The 19,118-nt window shown below is 35.5% G+C and overlaps 2 protein-coding genes across 9 annotated transcripts; both read right to left on the minus strand.

Annotated features, from left to right (window-relative positions):
- Positions 1-139: 139 nt before the first annotated feature.
- LOC140758059 (uncharacterized) lies at positions 140-5,429 on the minus strand. 7 transcript variants are annotated; one of them, XM_073094065.1, is made up of 12 exons: positions 5,381-5,429; positions 5,143-5,244; positions 4,378-4,516; positions 3,604-3,740; positions 2,795-2,994; positions 2,391-2,669; positions 2,242-2,300; positions 2,118-2,154; positions 1,810-1,881; positions 1,582-1,732; positions 889-1,032; positions 140-816 (listed from the first exon to the last, which is right to left on the minus strand). In XM_073094065.1, exons 3-12 carry the CDS (start codon positions 4,505-4,507, stop codon positions 424-426), a joined length of 1,602 nt encoding a protein of 533 aa, XP_072950166.1. In that variant the 5' UTR covers positions 4,508-4,516; positions 5,143-5,244; positions 5,381-5,429; the 3' UTR covers positions 140-423. The 7 variants fall into 7 exon arrangements, with proteins under 7 accessions (XP_072950166.1, XP_072950170.1, XP_072950165.1 ...); XM_073094069.1 differs by having other exon boundaries at positions 2,391-2,642; positions 5,143-5,313; positions 5,381-5,404; XM_073094064.1 differs by having other exon boundaries at positions 5,143-5,313; positions 5,381-5,402.
- Positions 5,430-8,006: 2,577 nt separating this feature from the next.
- LOC140758361 (uncharacterized) lies at positions 8,007-17,652 on the minus strand. 2 transcript variants are annotated; one of them, XM_073094491.1, is made up of 7 exons: positions 17,157-17,642; positions 16,129-16,228; positions 14,203-14,268; positions 11,222-11,336; positions 10,346-10,428; positions 9,597-9,658; positions 8,007-8,434 (listed from the first exon to the last, which is right to left on the minus strand). In XM_073094491.1, the coding sequence occupies exons 1-7, from the start codon at positions 17,369-17,371 to the stop codon at positions 8,323-8,325; spliced, it is 753 nt and encodes a 250-aa protein (XP_072950592.1). In that variant the 5' UTR covers positions 17,372-17,642; the 3' UTR covers positions 8,007-8,322. The 2 variants fall into 2 exon arrangements, 1 of the variants encoding a protein (XP_072950592.1); XR_012104096.1 differs by lacking the exon at positions 8,007-8,434 and adding an exon at positions 10,908-11,079 and having other exon boundaries at positions 9,640-9,658; positions 17,157-17,652.
- Positions 17,653-19,118: the final 1,466 nt, after the last annotated feature.

The raw sequence follows: 19,118 nt of genomic DNA on the forward strand, positions 1-19,118 counted from the left end.
ACAACTGAAGCAAGAATAATACCAATATATTTCATTACTTTGAGAAATTTTGACTCATATTGTTAGGAAAATTGCTCATGGATGGTTTATGTGATGAGTTACTGTTTCTTTGAAGAAAAAAGAGAGAGAAGTTATGGAAAGAGATGAACTGCAGTCATTTATTCCTTGTCTCAATAACTTTTCCATTGTTTAGTATAAAAAAAGAAAAACTTGCATGGTATGCGATTACATGCATTGTGGACTCTTTGATCCATTGCAAAAGAAGATAAAAAAAGAATGCTAAGGGTGGACGATCTCTTTTGGATCCTAGTCTCATCCCATAGCTGCCAAATATATTTCTATGCCACAAGAAAAATAAGGGGAAAAAAAAGAAGAAGTCAAACTCTTTTCTGTTCTTCTAAACAATCACCATGTTAAATTCATTTATGCGGAAACCATTTCAGCTGTGTGAACTCCTGATGCATCTGATGATGAAGGATGAGGCTTTACAGAGCCATCATTGGCATGATATCTATCATCATGAATGGCTCCTACCATTGAGATTAGTATAATTACCATCATTATTGTTGATAAAACTGCCAGTGCTGCCCAAATTATGTGCACATACTTCTTTAATGGTTTGCACTGATTCAGAAGGATATCGGAGAATGCATCCTCCACCAAATGGCAACCCACCAATCTCTCCATTCCTGGGAAAACATCGAGTATATTCTGAATTGAGCTTGTATAGATTAGAACCTTATTGTAGTCATCAGCTGATATGAACTCTCCTTGTGTACAGTTTTCACCACCTGAGCAGGTGTACTTCTTCAAAATCTTCAGAAAATTATCATCGCATTAGGCATCAATACTAGCATCCAATGATGATATAGATTAATCTGTTATTACCTGTGGAATATCACCTATCTTCATTGTGTTGGAAGAACAATTGTCTGGTTGGTAAAGGTAATCAGGTGGTCCAGAAAAAGGATTGCACACATATTCCAGTTCTGAAATATAGGAGGATTTTACTGTCGATATGTTTGCATTCACCTGTATAGGGCAAAATATAAATGCTTTGAATTACTGGATTCCCGGTCATAAGAAATCCTACTTATGACACATGTAAATATATGTATGTTAGTATTGAAATGATCATATACATGCACAAATGTGCTTTTGTGCATGAAAGCTATTTATTTCAGTCAATGCTAATACTGACAGAGCTTGTCTTTTAAGGGATTTTACATATTTAATGATTTTGTTTCCCGGATCATCCAACTATAGGTCCAAAAAGAGTCCAAATTATTGGATAAATCTGTGGTCACACTGCGGCGGGAAAGCACTTGTGAGCATTATACAAGAAAGAAAATGTGGATATAATGCTTAAATATTTCTCACTAACCTACTAAATTGTATCTGATTTATTTGTCTTACCTTTTTTTCAAGACATATCAGCGGCTTTTGGCCTTTAAAATATAATAGATTCAGCACAGACAAAAGTGAAAACTAAGCCTCCTCAATCCTGGGTTTATCAAATTGAAAAGAATCATTTGGGTAGATATGCCTTCTACTAGTAAGTTCTCTAGTGTTCTTTCATACCTGGTCAATGGCATAATGGATCCCTGCTCCAACATCACTCAGAACCATATTATCTGAAAGCTTTTCACTACATGGAAGAATTGAGCTTAAGGTGCTGTTATGCGGATTTAGCTGATATTCGTTAAGAGCTGCACAGGTATCGCCGGCAAACCTGGTAAGTAGCACAGATTTATCTTAGTAAATTTATTCTACATCACACAATCTCTTGGATCAAGGATCATTACTTACTTATCAAGGAAGAAGTACAACCCAAAGTATATCCAGAAGAGGAATGTCAGTAGCCAGCAAAGAACTATTAACCTGTTAAAGATAGACGCTCATTAGATTCTAATCGATATTTAAAAGCCACTTAGTTTCAATGCATAGCCTGGAAACAGGGAGTAGTTTTCAGTAGAACAATCCGTGACAAAATTACTCATCTTATTCAGTGACTCATGAAATCTAATTGAATCATTCTTTTAGAGCATCTGTTTTGATTTGATTCAAATGGAGATGAATTTCAGCTAATGAGGAGAAAGATTCCCAATCCTACTTACAAGAAAAACATCCGGTGTAGCCTTAGAGACCTTGCCGCTGCAATTGCAAGTAAGAAGTCAATAGCAAGAAGTAAAAATTTCTTTGAATAATGTGAAAATAAAAATATGATAAAAATCCACTCACGCAGCAAAGCAAGGACAGCGAACAGGTTTAGTCCAATGGCTACAATCGTCACTACCTCCCTGCAGTAAAACTTCTCTGTAAGTCATGATTTAAAAATGGCTATTAGATATAGTTAATAACAGAACAATTCAGATGTAATGATTTCTTACAATATTTTTATTCCATCATTAACCAGATGCATGTTCTTTTCAGCCTTTCTCTGTATGTTAGCAGCTTCTTCGCTAAGCCTTTGAACTGTGGAATTGAGACGGTTGGCTCCATCAAGACCACCATAAAGCTCTGTTATGTTTTGCATGGCTGTTACAGCTTCTGTTACATCGTACATTATCCATGATGCCTCTTCTGCAGTTTCTACTATGATCCTTTTAATGGATTCAGCCCTCGTATAAAATCTTGAACTACTGCCAAGTATAATTGCAGATGTGACTCTACAGTGTAAAGAAAGTTGCTAGTCATTAGATAGTGGAGTGATTATTTAGCGCCTTTCTCTTTGATTCCTATTAAAGTATCAAGAAGCTAGACTCAGAAGAAGAAGAAGAGGAAGAACAGTTACATGGCTAAGAATGTGAAGAAAACTCCCAAGATAATAGGCCAAAAGTCATATCTCCCTGTGCAGGAGATTCTCTTGTTCTCTCTTCTTTCTTTGTTGGTGAAGCAAATGTTTGTAATAATTAAAATTCCAGCAGAAACAATACCCCCTAGAAGCCATAGTGCTGAAATTATATATCCATATCTGCCTGTAAATATTGTAGACTGAAAAAATTGAAATGATCAAAGAATCAGTTTTCTTTATCTTCCATATTAAGTATTTGCTTTTGTGGTATTCTTTTTTCTCAGTATTGCAACTTTGATTTTTAACTTCTGAAACTTGCATGACAGAAAGCAAATTCGAAAAGGTAGACAAATAAAACAACTTTTTTGGGGGGGGATGATGAGGATGGAAGCTAGTTTCTGAAGGATGCGGAATATACTATTTTTCTAATATTCAGATCAAGAGAAGTGCTGTAAGTTGTCTTTAATCATATAATTGTGTTACTATCTGAATTAGACTTCACAAAAAGAATTTGTATGAGCTTGTTGTAGGAGATAGTAGGTTGTCAAATAAATATCAGATGCAGAGGAATGAAGGCCAGGAGAGAAAATTTATCTATATTTATTCTGTTACAAGTGAAGAGTGACACGTATATATGGTGATCGATCAGGAGTTCTCTTTCTAAAGGGAGGAGCCCTTATGCATATAATGTGTAGAGAAGAACATACCTTATTCCACAACATTTTAAGTATAAATATTGCTTTTTTACAACAAAAAAAAGGAAAAAGAATGCTTCTATTTGTCCCTATGAGAGAGAGAGAGATACTTACACTCCAGTAATGCTTGTTTGTAATGTTATATCCTCCTCTATATTTCTTGAAGTGATCCAAAGGATCAAGTCTTTGTGCTCCAGCAGACAAATTACTTCCTGAGTCCATATTATTTTCCACTTCCAACAAAACCCTGTCTATAGTATACACAGAAAAAAAAAAGAACAAAAAGGAATAAGAGCTACTTGTAAATGCTTCAGTTCATTGTATAAATGTTGCTTGAAATCCTTATTCAGTATTGCCTTTCTGAACTACAGTCAAGCTTTGAATCGGAGAGACTGTGTATGCTGATTGTCAAAAGAGAATGCTACACAGGAGCAGTTCATGTTTGATTGTTTTGGGACAACATAAAGCTAGATGTTGGTTGCCAAAATGTGCAGTGTTTGGATTTTCCAGTTGATTTAAATTAGATAAATTAAGCTCATAGAACACTTAGTTTCACATTGTGTATTCTACTCTTGTATAACTTCTAAATAAAATTCTTCAAACTAGACTACATGAGAAAAGTGTAGTTCATCTCTATGATTGTAATTTTACAATTGAATCTAGCCCATAGTATACATAAATTTGAAGGGGAAAGAACCTTGGAGATGATAAAGAGGAATGATGTCAAGTTTTCCATTTGGAATCAGACTGCCCTAAGTAATTTAATATACAAAATGCAAAATTATTGGAAATTGTAACCTTAAGAATGAATTTAAAATAAAATTATAAAATTTGATTACAGTTCATAACCAACAAAGCAACATTTAAATATCAGAGAAGAACTCTCACCTCCTCTGACATGAGAAAATGCCATAATGTCCAATGTGGTATGAGCAAAGACTCCTCCATGAAGACATCCAAAGATTGCTAGAAAGCAACAGAGAAGCACTACTAATTGATTCAGATTTCTTGGTCCCATCTCAACAACCTGTTCACAAAAATAAACTCTTCAATTGCATTAGAGAGAGAGAGAGAGTATTGACAACCATTTGGTTTCTTCTCTTCATTTTTGCTTCATTTATGAAACCATCACCAAATTGGTATTCTCTAGATTCTATCACATTAAATGCCTTAGTAATCTCAGAAGTTCTTGGAAGTATTTATTAGGCCAACAAGATTTATATGATCCACCTATATTGCAAACATGGGATGTTTATAATTTACTAACTCTAAATCACAAACTTGCTAGTCTAGAATTACAATAGACTAGTTCCCTTGGAATCATCCACCACGCAACGCTTCGGGGAAGAAGATGCTGCACAAAGACTTTTTCATCATCTTATCTGATAGAAAAACATGTGCTTATAAACCCTAGCCTCCAAATCTCATATAAGAAAATAAAGCAATGCTAGTTCAACTTGGAATCCTAAAGAAATACAACTAAGGAAATAAAGGTCTAGAATTTGGAAACCACAATCAATCTAATGATTCTAATCTATGGAGACTGTCACAATCAATCAACTAACTTTCTTCAAATTTTGAAAAGGAAAAAAAAAAAGGAAAGTAACACTAAAAACAAAAGGAAAAAAATTAAAGAATTGAAAGCTCTCTTACCACTAAGGCTTAAAACAAACAAGATCCTCTCCCTTTGCTCTTCCTCTTTAAAACTTGCACTCAATTGGACGCCATCTCCTCCCAGCAAGCAAGACCCATGTCCTAGAATTCCACTTTCATCAACTTAAAACCTCTCTAGAAGCCAGAAATTCTTCAAGAAGCAAGCTCTCTCTGGATACATATATTATATATAGTTGGACTTATATATATATATATAATACAACCAATGTATACTTACCTTGTGGAGCGGGGAAATGCATCTTTTCCACACCACAAAACCCCCCGAGCTAAGAAACAACTTTAGGGGGGGGGGGGGAAATTAAAGAACAAAAAGTGGATCAAAGAAAGGAAATAATTGGAGTTCGTGTAACAACTCCTTTTCCAGTCTTCCTAACGTGTGAAACCTTGAAACTAATATAAAGGGAGGAGGAAAAGCTCAACAACTCTTCTTTGCTTTCGGCTTATAAACTTTAATCTTGTTATTAATTTCTCAAAAAGAAAGAGAAAGACTTTATCTTAGTTGTTGAATATTTATTATTTTAGTCCAAAGGAAAAAAGAGACGGCTCCAAAATGCGGCAATGCGGCGGTCCATTGCATGCAAGAATGATATTTAAACAGCTTGGTCACCGAGGTATCCTTTCTCGTCGGGGAGAAGGGAGATCTTCTGCAGCTGAGGTTGCAAGGATTTATTTCCTACACTTGGGTGTTTAACAATTTATTCTGCGACTTTTTAGGATTATTTTGCTAACTTTGCAGAAAAGGATATATGGTTTGATAACCAAAAATAACAAAATAATTAGAGTTTGGATTGCGTGGCCTGTCTGCAGGAAATTTGTGCAGTCTTGGCTGCAGAGAATCCTGGGAAAGTTATTTGGACTAACAACAGAAAGGAGAGGGATCTCGGGCTCCACCGGAAAATGGGACATCAAAATTTGACCACGCTTTGATGTGTGACCAAGACCAAAGAGTCAAAGACCCAAAGGAAGGTGGTCGTATATATATATATATATATGATTCTTCCTAAAAAAGACTTAGGATTTGATTTCTTTTTTTAGGCTAAAGTAAAGAGCACGGCCGGTTCGCTTGGAATAAGATGAATTTAAAGTTAATATAAGTATAAATTATTATATTATTTAGTTGACTAATATAAAAAACTATTATTATATTTGATGTAATATAAAGTTAGTATTAAAGTAGCGCAGAATCGGTGATAATTTAGTGAATTTGATGGAAAGTTAATTTTAAAGTTAGTATAAAAGTGAATTTGTATTGAGAATCGATAATATTTTAAACCTAATAACATATGTTATCTAATCTATAAATAAAATAGTAATCTTGGAAAATTATTACATTAATTTTTAAAAGTTATATCGATAAGAGAAGAGAAAATAATAAATTAGTAAAATAGAAGAAACTAAGTTATTATTTAGTTACTACACTAAAATAAAGTTATAACTATTCTACAAATGAACAAAGGGTAAATTAGTGGGTCGTAAACTTGTCCTCCTATTCCAAGCGAGCGGGGTTACTCTCATTAATTAAGTTTTTCTAACTCTATGTCTATTCACCTCCTCTTCTTTTGGACGCCTCAGCGCGATTATTGATCGAGTTGCTAAGCTCATCCTGCAAATTTTTGTGGGAAAAAATCTAGCCTAAAAGCTTAAGAAAGAAAGGGGTTTGTTTATCTCTGATCCTAAGTAGTGTTTATCTACCCTTGTGGATAAGAATTATTTTTTCCCCCTATTTTGAACCAGATTAAGCAGCCTTGGACCTCTCTGGTATCAACTGTTAGAGATGGAGGGTTGGTCTTTGATTCTATGTTAGCTATTCGGCCACCTTGTTTGAAGGTTTATTCAGAATAGCTCATCATCTAACCTTTGGGTTCATATCAGGATCTCTTGAATGCCCATTAGCCATTGGCCTACTTTTGAGGATATTGCTTGGGCCAATCATGTCAATATGGTACCTGAGTTGTTTCAGAACATTCTAATATCAAGGGTATTATTATTTTTATTTTTTGTGAAAAGTCTTTGAGGCTATTATAGCTAACATATTGTTACTTCTTGAAGATTACTTCTCTTTTAAGGTCTCTCATATCTCTAGGGAGGCTAATTAACTTCTAATTGATTGGCTAATTATGGGAGATTTTTTCGACTTCGAGTGCACCTAGGATAGGGGTTATCTATCTTCGGATATTTGCCTCAGATCTTAATGGGTCTTTTTGTAACCGAGATAATTAAGTCTTAGTATATTTTCTTTTTAATTTTTGCATAGGAAAATATTGAATATTATGATTTATGTGTTATCTTTCGATATTTTTGATTTTATGATTTTTATATGGTAAGTTATAATTTATTTAAAAATAAAGGATTCGTAGACATTTAGCAACTTGGTTATGATTGAAAAAATTGGCTATATTGAGCCATATTGATTTTTGGATGGAAAAACTAATTGTTACGACTTACTATTGAGCCAAAAACTACAGGAGGAAACGTTTCCTTTGCTTATAGAAGCAGACTTAAATTTAGTCACAGAGAAAACCCTACTTAGGGTGTTGATTGAAGATCAAACGACAAATATAAGTATGATTATGGTGTTTTTTAGTACTATCTGAAGAAAAAAAGCATGGGTCAAACTGAAAGTAGTAAAAACAAGAGATTTCTATCTCATTAATTATGTATTTCATTAAGAAATTCAAGAAACTGGGCGATTGAAAAGAAGCTGACCCACTCTTGCAAAAGGAAAAAAAAAATGCCCAGATTTTTTTATTATTATTTTCACAATCTCTTCCCAATAAGGACAGGAAAGTATATGTGATCAGAATAGCTTGGAAGAGTCTGTAAACATTGTAAGCCACCACACATAGTAAGTGAACAAATAACTTATTTCCTTTCTACAAGTCTAACAACTATTTCTTACAAATAGTATTGACTGTATAATTCTACAAGAATGGCTGCTAAAGACCTAATTGCACAGGCTTTTATAAAAGACATCATTAGAATCAGCTGGACATCAAGAAAGGAAAAGAAGAGGAATACAAAATGAATTAATATTTGACTCCGACGCAGCTTGATAATTTTACTTGCAAGAGGAGGGGTCAGATAGGGCTGTTGTGTCCTTATTTGCACTTTTCTTTTGACATAGGGACTGAAGAGCAGAGGTGATCCACCCATGAGACATCATGTTTGCATAGCAACCACAGTCCTGGGAAGTATAGAGTTGGCAAGCTCTTCGTTTATCTTCGTTGGAAGTGGTGGCATCTGCTTCATTATTTCAGGACCATCACTCATCCTGCAATGCAGTTGCACTCATTATTAGGGTGTTTTGAACTAGGTTCAAGATGAAAATTAAGCAAAAATCTTCTCTACTTTATTTGACTTCTACACAAAGCCCAGGAATCTCTTTGTCCATGTGTCCAGGCGAGTAATCCAGATTATTTAATAACCCAGTAAAGTATAATATTGTTTCAAGTAAAACAAATGGCATGTGTGCATCAGAAGAAACACTATATCCAATTGTGGCAAGAGATTAAGACTAGGAGAGGGCAATAAACTAACATGATACAATAGTTTAATTTTGTTTTCCCTAAGTTCACTGAATACCCAACATTTGCAACTTACGAGTTTTGACTACTAGATAATTAGATAAGTATCACTAATTTTCATGACATACACATAATAACAAAATGTCGAAGGCCTAAAGATAAATAGTAAGTACTTGAGATGGAAGAAGAAATAAGATAAGAGGATAGGAGGTCTTCCTGATGATGATGATATCAACTCCAACAATTAGGCATCATCAGAAACACAGGGTATTGATCATTTGAAGAATGAAACTTTGCTCACCATCTTGATCATTTAAACATAAAGATAATATTATAATGAGAAAACCTCCAATGATTCAAAATACTAGTGTCCTAGAGGGAACAAAAAGGGCCATGCCAAGTTAGATACTCTAATAGGCTCATCACCTTTGCAATTTCTTTCTTCAGTGAACATTGAACAATCTCAACCTTCCAATGGAAAAAGGACCTAATAAGGTAAAGACTAACCTTTGTGAATCAAATATGACAAATAAAATACTTGATCGCCAAAGTGGGACCACCCAAGTAGGTGAAGGCTGGTCATACCCAAGATTTTCTTCTCCAACTCAAGGTTTAATATTAAGATATAGTTTGGAAGTTGTGAGACAGATGTTCAATATGAACCTAAGTGGGTAATAAAAAGAGTTAACTTGGAAGATTATTCCTAAAACCAATCTTAATGACATCCCTTCTTATCATGCAATCTTCTCAAATAGTAAGATGCCTTGGTCTCTAGGAAATAATATTTCAGGCACACTATTGTCCATATTTCATTCAACTGCATGCTTTCAGTGACATGTTTATATGTTAGCATGGAGAGGTCTTTTGCAAATTTTACTATGAGAAAAGGATAAGCATTTGAAGACATACTCTTTCAAAATCGCAAGAATATTATCCCGTGACTGACAAAGTAAAGGGATATTTTCCTGTATCTGCAAGCGAAAACAGATATTGTAAGAATATAAACAATGGTGAAACCAAACACAGATTACATGACAGTTTTTGTGATGATGGCATTCAATTATTTAGTAAAACATATGCTCCTCTTCTCAGCATTCTCGCAATCCTTCAGCAATTTTCAAGTTGTTCACAACTTCATCTGGTGAACAATGTTTTCTTCAGTGGGTTGCCTCAGTGCAGAATTACATAATTATTCATTAAATATATTGTTCGTCGATAATCTAAATAAGCTTTAGCAAACTATTTGTAATGTTGTAGCATCGATTATTGTTGCTGTGAAGATTTCTCACATACTTTTATTTTTGTCAGCTCTTACATGCTCTTTTCTACATGAAAAAAAATTCACAGAATTACTAATGAAATGACTTTCCGTATCTTAATTCCACATTTCAGGAAACTGGATTCTTCTGGATTTTTTTATGTTCTAGCTTTTAATTCTTCGCCATGCCCATAGTATTCCAGTCTTCGAGAATGAAGAACAGGAACAAATCTAACTCGCAAGAGCATCAATTTCAATACCATGATTTCAGAAAAGACAGGCCAAAAGGCCATAAGCTTACTTGGCAGGTTTTTCTATCACTAGCTTAATAGTTATCAAATTGAGGTCAAAATTCATATCACATCGTAATGGAAGGTCAATACTGCCAATAGATGCATACCTGCATGTTTGTCAGATTAGTATAAACTTGGCTTAAGATCTGCACATTATGGTGAAGGAGCTGTCCTGTTGGACCTCCTATTGCTGCAAAACGAATGAAACAAATAAAAATAAGCTTTCCACATGTGATATCAATGAATAATGGAAATCACCTTGTAAGAGAATGTTATCAAAACTTGTGATTCACAATCCTGGTCTTACAATCCAGGTAAGAATGGTTCTATGTGATCCAGATCTCATCACTGGGTCGGGGCCAAAGGAAGAACACAGGATATATCATGTAACTTGCTCATCTTTTCCAGATATTATATCAAGTGGAAATTAAACTTTCCAATTTATTTTTCAGAAGCAAAAGGTATCCATCTGTAAGAAGTCTTTACATCATAACAGTGACATCCTCAATGCTATAAACTTTCAATCAAAAGGAGATGAGAATTATAAGGTAAAACTAGGAGATAATGAATTTCCTTGTAACAAATGCATTGGTTCCTATATAGCATCTTCTATTTATGTTGAATCTTAACATCCATTGACAACAACTGAACATAAGAAAGATGGCCTACTTTTACACATCTTCTGAAGAATAATTCCGCAAAGCAAACTTTTTCTTTACACCAGAATCCATATTTTTTTTATGCTTTGCAGTTTGCACAATGGTAAAAGAAGAGATTTCATGTTGGAAGAAAAGGTTGAGCCGTCGAGGTGCTCCTGAAAGTTCTGGCCAGTCGAGAGAAACTATAGAAGCACACCAATGTCAAAGATTTGCAGTTGTCTCATGCAAAGATATAGAAGACGCTGTAGCTCATAGATAAGAAGAGCCTGCAGCAACTACTAGCAGAAGCACTCGACAAGGTTTAGGCAAAAAAACATAACCAACCTTCATAGGAGATATCATCATCATCCATAGGAAGCATTTGCAGGGGATATGGTGGAACATTAGGCCGTCCTGCTATGTGAGCTGAAGGTTTAGCTGAAGGATCTCCAACTCTTTCCTGCAAATATAGAAAATTTCTTTTAAGTCCAAACAACATAACTTTCGAAAGAGAAGCACATATATTTGTGAAAATTCCACATCCTTTTCCAGACTCGAACTCAAAACGTTTTTCAAGCATTAGCTGCAAAGCTAATCAGAAATAAAATAACTATAGCAATGTCTAGCTAAAAATTAAGATTCCAATACAAAGGGAGGCATATGTATTTGAGATATCAAATGTTAAGAGATGAAAATGTGGAGAGCATGAAAGTTCAATGAGGAACATTTCAGTAGGTTAATCAACTAGTGATGGCAGAGACTTTGAGAAACTAAATCTACAAAAGAGAAGTATAGGCAAGGCCATATAGAAAGTCACTCATTGCAACAGTAGAGGTTTTGACCAATCTTCGTCTTCCAGTGTACCAACTGCTGACATGGAATCCTGAGAAAGGGACTTCGGTGTTACAATAGGGTTTGATGTCCAACTTATCCGGATTTGAGTTCCTTGGCATCCTCACCTATTCAGGGATACTTGAAGCCTGAGCGTGCTATGAATTATGACTTAGATGATCAATTCTGTAAAAGGTTATAATCAGTCTACCACATCTCCATAGTGGAGCTATTGTCTACATGAACCACAGACTTATATTCATATGACATTGTGCAGGTTGTGCAAGTCATACATAGCGAGCTGGTAGAGTACAATGAACGCTGATGAAATACAACAACTTCTTTGATGCTGAATATTAGAGTTATAGATATATACTATTTATTTATCTTATTTTATTGTGACCTTGTATAAATAGAGTTTTGCTCCCTCTTTCATCACCAAGCAAATACAAAAACTTTTTTCTCCAATCTCTTATCTTCTCCTCTCTTCTCCCTCAACCAATCTAGGGTCAAGGCTAATATAGTTACATGGTATCAGAGCAATCTCGATCCCTAGAGATATTTTAAGTAGGATTTCTCATTCTCCAATAGTCTCTCTCTCTATCTCCCTCTTCGATTGTTTTTTTATTCTTTCACCATTATCAAGCTCGAGAACTGCTCTCACTCCTCGAGCTCGCCTGCTGCTATAGCATCCACTACTGCAACCTCCACTGCCACTGCAGACACAGCAATGGCAGTAGTCAATCATAACATTTGCAACTGTCATTGTTTTCAACAGTAGCATAGAGTGCTTTTTGGCCTCCTCGAGCTCAGTCAAAGTCAAAGCATCCTGTCTTCTTCCTCTTCCTTGGTAAGAGTTTCTCGTAAGTGTAGCAGCAACCTCCGCAGCCGCTGCCACCACAGTAGCAACTACCACTGTTTTCAACAGCAGCACAACCACTAGTCTCCACCATCTTCTTCATTCTACGGCAACACCGCATACAGACATTCTTAGTTGTGCCACCATCACTGATACTCATCCTGCTGCTACCCTAATTAAGTTTTATGTGAAGCTTCAGCTCGATGATGGTCAGCTTCTTCTAGACCTGACTAGATATCATCAGCTGGTGGGGGCACTAGTCTACTTGACTATTACCCGGCTTGATATTTCTCATATAGTTGGTCTTTTTACTCAATTTATACAGGCTTCTCGATCTGCGCACTCTGCCGCTCTTATACACATTATTCGATACCTTCGTGACACCATCACTCACTCTTTTTTCATGCTATTGACTTTCATCTTAGCTCTGCGAGCTTTTTCCAATGCAAATTATGGTGGTGACAAGTCTAATAAAAAATCTACCACTAGCTACTGCATTTTTTTAGGAGATTCTTTAATTTCTTAAAATAGTAAGAAGCAGAATGCGGTGTCCCTCTCCAGTACTGAGTTAGAGTATCATGCTTTGTGTGTGATGACGAAAGAGATTGTTTGGCTTCGTCGTCTCCTCAATGATATGAGTGTTCCCTTACCCATCCCTACCATTTTTCATGTCAACAATGATAGTGCTAAAAAACTTGCTAGAAATCCTATTTTTTTTATGAGAGAATGAAGCACAATGAAGTTGATATGCACTACACTCATCAAGAGTACCAAGCTGGCATCATTTCACTTTATCGCCTCAGCACTTTAAGCATTTAGTTATCGAACTCTCGGTGTATGATCCACCTTGAGTTTGAGGAAGAGTATTAGAGTTATTCAATATATATATTATTTATTTATCTCATTTTATGGTGACCTTGTATAAATAGGGTTTTGCTCCCTCTTTCATCACCAAGCAAATACAAAAACATTTTTCTTCAAACTCTTCTCTTCTCCTTTTCACTTCTCCCTCAACCCAATCTAGGGTCAAGGCTAATATCGTTACATTGAAAATAAACTTATACCATGTTCATAAACAAAATTGCAAGTGAACAAATTCGTGCACAAGCCTCTATATTATTTATGTAAGAGAAATTATCAAAACTCCCAAAGTGTATTCACAAAACACCAAAAGCATTATGAATACCTAGGTTCTATGTATTATTATCCATGAATTACATGTTTTAGGACTTCAAAGAAAGGGACAAGTTTTAAAAAACAAGCCCTACTGTTTTAGATTAACAGTTAATACATAACAAGTAACTACCTGATAAAATTTTAATGACTGAAGTCACCAAAAATTATTTCTAAAAAAATCACCTTCCTCTTTTTGTTTCTTTATTATTAAATAGTAATGCCACCTTTCCCTGTTGCAATTAAAGCTAGGATAAAGGCTACTTAAGATTTAAGACACTCTCAAAGTAATGTTTACTGTTAAGAAATGTCATTGAGGAAGTATTGTATGTGATTCTAGCAATCTGTCACATCACCAAATCACAAGTCATTGACGACAATTAGAAGAGCACAAATTCAAGAAGCCACAAGCTTGAACTGCCCACTAGGTAGTAGATGATTTGGACATTAGAAAAAGGACTACCTTCTTATCTTTGCTTTTCTTCACCAAGTTATGATCTTCTTTCCTTCTCTTGCCATTCTCCTTTTTCTGCAGGAAAAAGAAAATTGTCATCAGCACTTATTTTAACAAATAGTCTACATTCTATAGTCTTACTTCTGACACAACTTAAAGGTTACATTTTCCCTGCTGCATATAGGGAAATATTCAAATGACAAACCTCTGATACTGATCCCAGTTTGTTGGGACGAAAAGCCTTGGTGGTGGAGGTGGTTATTGTGCCATAGGTTTTATTGGACTTAAATGAAAGCTAATAATTATAATAGCTAAACTAGCTTAACATAGTCAAGAAGAATAAGTAACCAACTTTTTACTTCAACACAACGTAGGTAGACGAGCTATCCAATCCACAAAAAGGAAAGACACAGAAAGGGCCCAATCAAATGCTAACAGTGGTTTTACTAGGTGACTTATGTCCAAATAGGGTTAATGAGTGAAATTATTTATAATTGAAGGGTAGATCATATAAATTAGGCCAACAAAATCAAGTAAAGGGACTATTAGAAAAGATAGAATAAAAATTATTTTAAACAAAAGCTAAGGATAGCTCCTATAAAGGAGAAGCTAGGTGACAATCAATCAAAGTGGTGTAAAATTTTCAAGGATATCCAATAATACACAAGTATGGAAGAGTGTTCTATTAAAGAAAAGATGCATTAAGAGGGCTGGAAGATAACATCATGACTTAGTGGGAGCAGCAATAAACAAGACATGATAGCACTTAATTTAAGGAAGAATTTTAAACAAATAGAACTGAATGGAAGAGAAAAAACAAAAGCCAACCCCAGATGTTGTTGCCTTAATAAACAAGTGATATGCAACAGAAAGCACATTCAAGAAGGTTTACAGCTTAGCAAATTATACAAATGTTTTTTTTTTTAAATACTATTGATTCTTATTTACACCAACAATAGCCGTGCCACAGGAATGGACTATGCCGACCGCCGGTCGACACGGCACGGTCGACCGTGCTGTAAGAGAAGGAGAGAAAAAAGTAAGGGATACCTTCACCTTTGCAATCGCCGTCGCCATTGCTCCTCGCCGCCTGCTACTCATCATCAACCGTCGCTTCGTTGGATGCCCTAGCCAGAGAGAGAGAGAAGGGGGGGGGGGGGGGGGGGGGAGGGGGGTTTAAAAACTTAAGTTGTGGATCTGGATTCGAAACTTAAGTTTTTAAACCCCCCGCCCCTCTCTCTCTCTCAGGCTAAGGCATTCGACAAAGCTACTATGACGGCGAGCAGCGATGAATAGGTCGACGATGAGCAGCGAAGCTATTAGGAGGGGTGCCGTGAGGTACCTCTCATGCACGTGTCGGTATGCCACCGGCACGGCCATCCATGATTTACACAAGATGGAAGAATCATAGTTATAAAAGAGTACAAGGTTACCTTCCAAATTATATGTTTAGAAAACTTAGATATCACTTTCTCCAACTGTGTCCTTAAACTTCTTAAAGACAATCATCTGCAATTCTATATTATCCTTTAGTTATAGCATCATATAATTCTATTCAAGTACAACAATAGACACAAAGTTTACTTGAATAATCTAATGCTAGAATATGAAATCAGGTGTACCAATGCTAGTGCATAGAAAGATTCTCATCACACATTTCATTGGGTTCTTCCACTGACTCTCTCCCTACAACTCCCTAATATTCTCAATCTTTTTTGAAAAGTACAAAAAAATGTAAGAAGAAATAAAGATTTAAGCCGTAGAATTTAGTAAGTAGATTTCCTTCACAACTGTACCAACTGAATAATATAGTTCCACAAATGTAAAGGTGAATTACCAACTACGGAATTGCTTGATTTGTAAGAATGTCCACAAAAAAAAAATACTGGCATAGCTGCAAAGTTAAGGATGCATACTACTAGCTGTTAGACTTACAGTCATCCACCTGCACCTTAGGGCTACATCTCGTACTGTTTTATCCTGTAACTGCATGGCAATTTTAGCATAGCGAGCAAGAGTTGGTTCAGACGAGTACCTACAAGTTCACGTAATAAAATCAGCACTTCTTTCTTCTCCAATTGAAAAAGGACACATGAAACAAATAGTCAAACAGAAAGATAGATAAATAAATATTCATTACCAAAAGAATTAGAAAAAGGAGGAAAAAGTCTCCAATTCAGGTCATTAGTGTTCCTTCCACTGCCACTTACAATGGGACAACCAGGTCATGCCAGTTCTTTCTATGATCATGGGAAAGTCTAGTCGTGAAATTACCAAGACTTCACCACACATTTGTTCTTAACAGAAGGCAAGAAACTACTCAGCAACTACTATCTATAACACAGGTTTCCATGCAAAGATTAGACAGTGTAATTCAGAACTTATCTTGGTTATATGTGAAATTCTAACAATGGTTTTATGGCTATAAAAGTTTAAAGAAAAATCACTTTTAGGATGTTATATGTCAAATTACACAGCATGAGCTACAATTAAGACTAAAAATTGAGATATATCTTGACTCTCAAAACTAAGCTTCCTTTCTATAACATCGCTATAGAGATACGAATGAGATATCTGGAAATACCTATACTCCTATTACTTTTCGACTTAATCCAAACAAAAACTAAACTATATACAATTTTATCTTATCCCCCCAGAAGTCAATCAAATTTCAAATTCCCTACACCAAACATATCATTTAACAGGACAAGAATTTCCCATGCCCAATCCAAGAAGCCAATAAATCAGCTTCTTTATATCAAAAGGTAAAATTTGAAACTCCAAGAAAAGCATAGCAGAGAATGTAACAAGACACTGCAAACCACCAAAAATTCTAAATCTTAGACATATTTTCCGTACCCAATCCAAGCAACCAATAATTAAGACGTAACGCTCGAAAATTTCAACAAAAGTAAAACAGAGAGAAGAGATAAGATATTTAACCAAATCTTGAACGTACTTACTTGCTAAGCCCTTCTTCCAGAATCGCCTGCTCCTCCGCCGACCACTCGATCGACAGACCGGGGTTGTGCCTCAGCGCTTGCTCGGGACCCGGATTCCCCCCCGCCCCCGCATCACCGCTGTTGCTAGGGTTCCCGCCGCCGCCGCCTCTCTGTACGGAAGGGGGACCCATGTGGGTCCCACCCTGGTTCCCCGACGAGTTCGCGTTCGCGCCCATCGGAGAAGCGGAAACCCAAATCTCGGGCTCCCCGGATTTGCCGGCGGCTCGCGCCAATTCGTGCGTTCTTCCCGCCACGATACCAGAGAAGCCCTTCTCCTTCTCCTTCTCCTCCTCCTCCTCCTTCACTCTCTCTCTCTCTCTCTCTCTCTCTCTCTCTCTCTCTCGGTAATGAAATTATGCAAACGAGGAGGTCGTTCTCCTCCTTCTTCCCCTCGTCGAATCGTTGAATTCTTTCCCCGTTTCGAGTATTTATTTGAATTTAGATTTCAAGCTCGAAAGTTATTTATTAGGTATAAGAAGATATATATCATCGACGTTTGATGGAATAATAATACTACGTGAATTTTAGAATGTCCCCAAAATGTTGTTAGCGGTTAAGATTTGCTCTCGATAAAATTACGAACAACACCTGCCTAAGTACCTCCTCCTTAAATTACATTTTTACCACTATATATATATATATATATATATATATATAAGATATGAGGGTGGGACCCTAACTAATTAAACACATATTAGTTAGGAAATCTTAGTGATCAAAGATACAGTGGAATAGTCAGTGGGATAGCAATATTATTTATTATCTTTGTTTGTGCTGAGTTTTTGACTATTTTAATTATAGCCCTAATTATATTTAGGTATCTAATTTATTTTAAAATTTAAATATGAGATCTGGTGGTTTATAGTAATTTATATAAAAAATTATTCCTAAAACTTAGCATATTTTTTAGAGGATTTAAAATTTGTTTCTTGTTTAATGGGTCAACTGTATCTAAATACACTTAATCTCATATTTAAATTTTAAAATGTATTAAATACATAAAATAAATATTTACGACGGTTAGTCTAGTCAAAAACTCTATGTTAAATAGTTGGGTCCTACTAACCTATCACAGAGGTTATGGGTTTGATTCCATTTTGGACATTTATCTGCAGTATTTGAATTTGTTGTGACTCATATTCTAAAGAATTGTCCTATTTGTTCAATCTATATATCGAAAGTGTTATTATTTTGTCCGATCTGATAATTAACCTATTACCGTATAAGCTGTTAAAGAAAATTACAATTGGTTTAGCTTGTCTTATCCAAAAATTTTAATAAAAGTGATTAAATAGTAAAGTGGTAGGCTAAGTGAGCTGGTAACCCTTCCAATTATTCTAACAATTTTCTCTTTCTGTAACAAGGAATTAAGTTAGGATAAAAACTTCCCTGAATTTTAAGAGAGCTGCCCATGCAATTACCCAAGAGATGATAAAGATTATTAGATTATTAAACACCTTAAGCTTTTAATACGAGAAGTAGAAATTTTTAAAAATTCTCAAAATCAAACCTCGCAATCTCTTCGTATTCTCTGACTGCACATCTTATTATCTATCATCTATCTTCAATTCAATTATCGCAGCAGCGGTGTTTGGATTCTAACCTAGATTATCCAATTTCTCTTCCATCCTGCATTGACTTCACCCAGAATCTGGAGTAAATCTTTGACGGATAGCAACATTTTGTCCAGCAAAGAGAAAGATTATTGAAAGAAAAAAAAGTACTGGCACCATTTGTGAATATGCTATTTACCAGCAGCACTAGATACCAAAGTCTAGTGCTCCCACCAATGAGTGAGAAATAGACAGTTGCAGGAATTTTACCAAAGTAGGCATCCTTAAAAATTCAAATGTCATCTGCCACTCATCCATCCAGAAAAAATGTATGACTCTGTTAATGCTTCACATTAGATATAGAATGCTG

The sequence above is a fragment of the Typha angustifolia genome, chromosome 3, assembly GCF_048772165.1.
Source record: "Typha angustifolia cultivar Huaian chromosome 3, ASM4877216v1, whole genome shotgun sequence".
Taxonomy (NCBI): Eukaryota; Viridiplantae; Streptophyta; class Magnoliopsida; order Poales; family Typhaceae; genus Typha; species Typha angustifolia.

Coding starts and splice junctions, on each gene's coding strand:
- LOC140758059 (XM_073094065.1), bottom strand. CDS start 4,507: ATGGGACCAAGAAATCTGAATCAATTAGTAGTGCTTCTCTGTTGCTTT. Junction 3,741..4,377: donor ATTTTCTCATGTCAGAGGAG/GTGAGAGTTCTT, acceptor TGTATACTATAG/ACAGGGTTTTGTTGGAAGTG. Junction 1,733..1,809: donor TTGTACTTCTTCCTTGATAA/GTAAGTAATGAT, acceptor GCTACTTACCAG/GTTTGCCGGCGATACCTGTG.
- LOC140758361 (XM_073094491.1), bottom strand. CDS start 17,371: ATGGGCGCGAACGCGAACTCGTCGGGGAACCAGGGTGGGACCCACATG. Junction 10,429..11,221: donor TGATGATATCTCCTATGAAG/GTTGGTTATGTT, acceptor TTCGTTTTGCAG/CAATAGGAGGTCCAACAGGA. Junction 8,435..9,596: donor ATTCTTGCGATTTTGAAAGA/GTATGTCTTCAA, acceptor ACTGCATTGCAG/GATGAGTGATGGTCCTGAAA.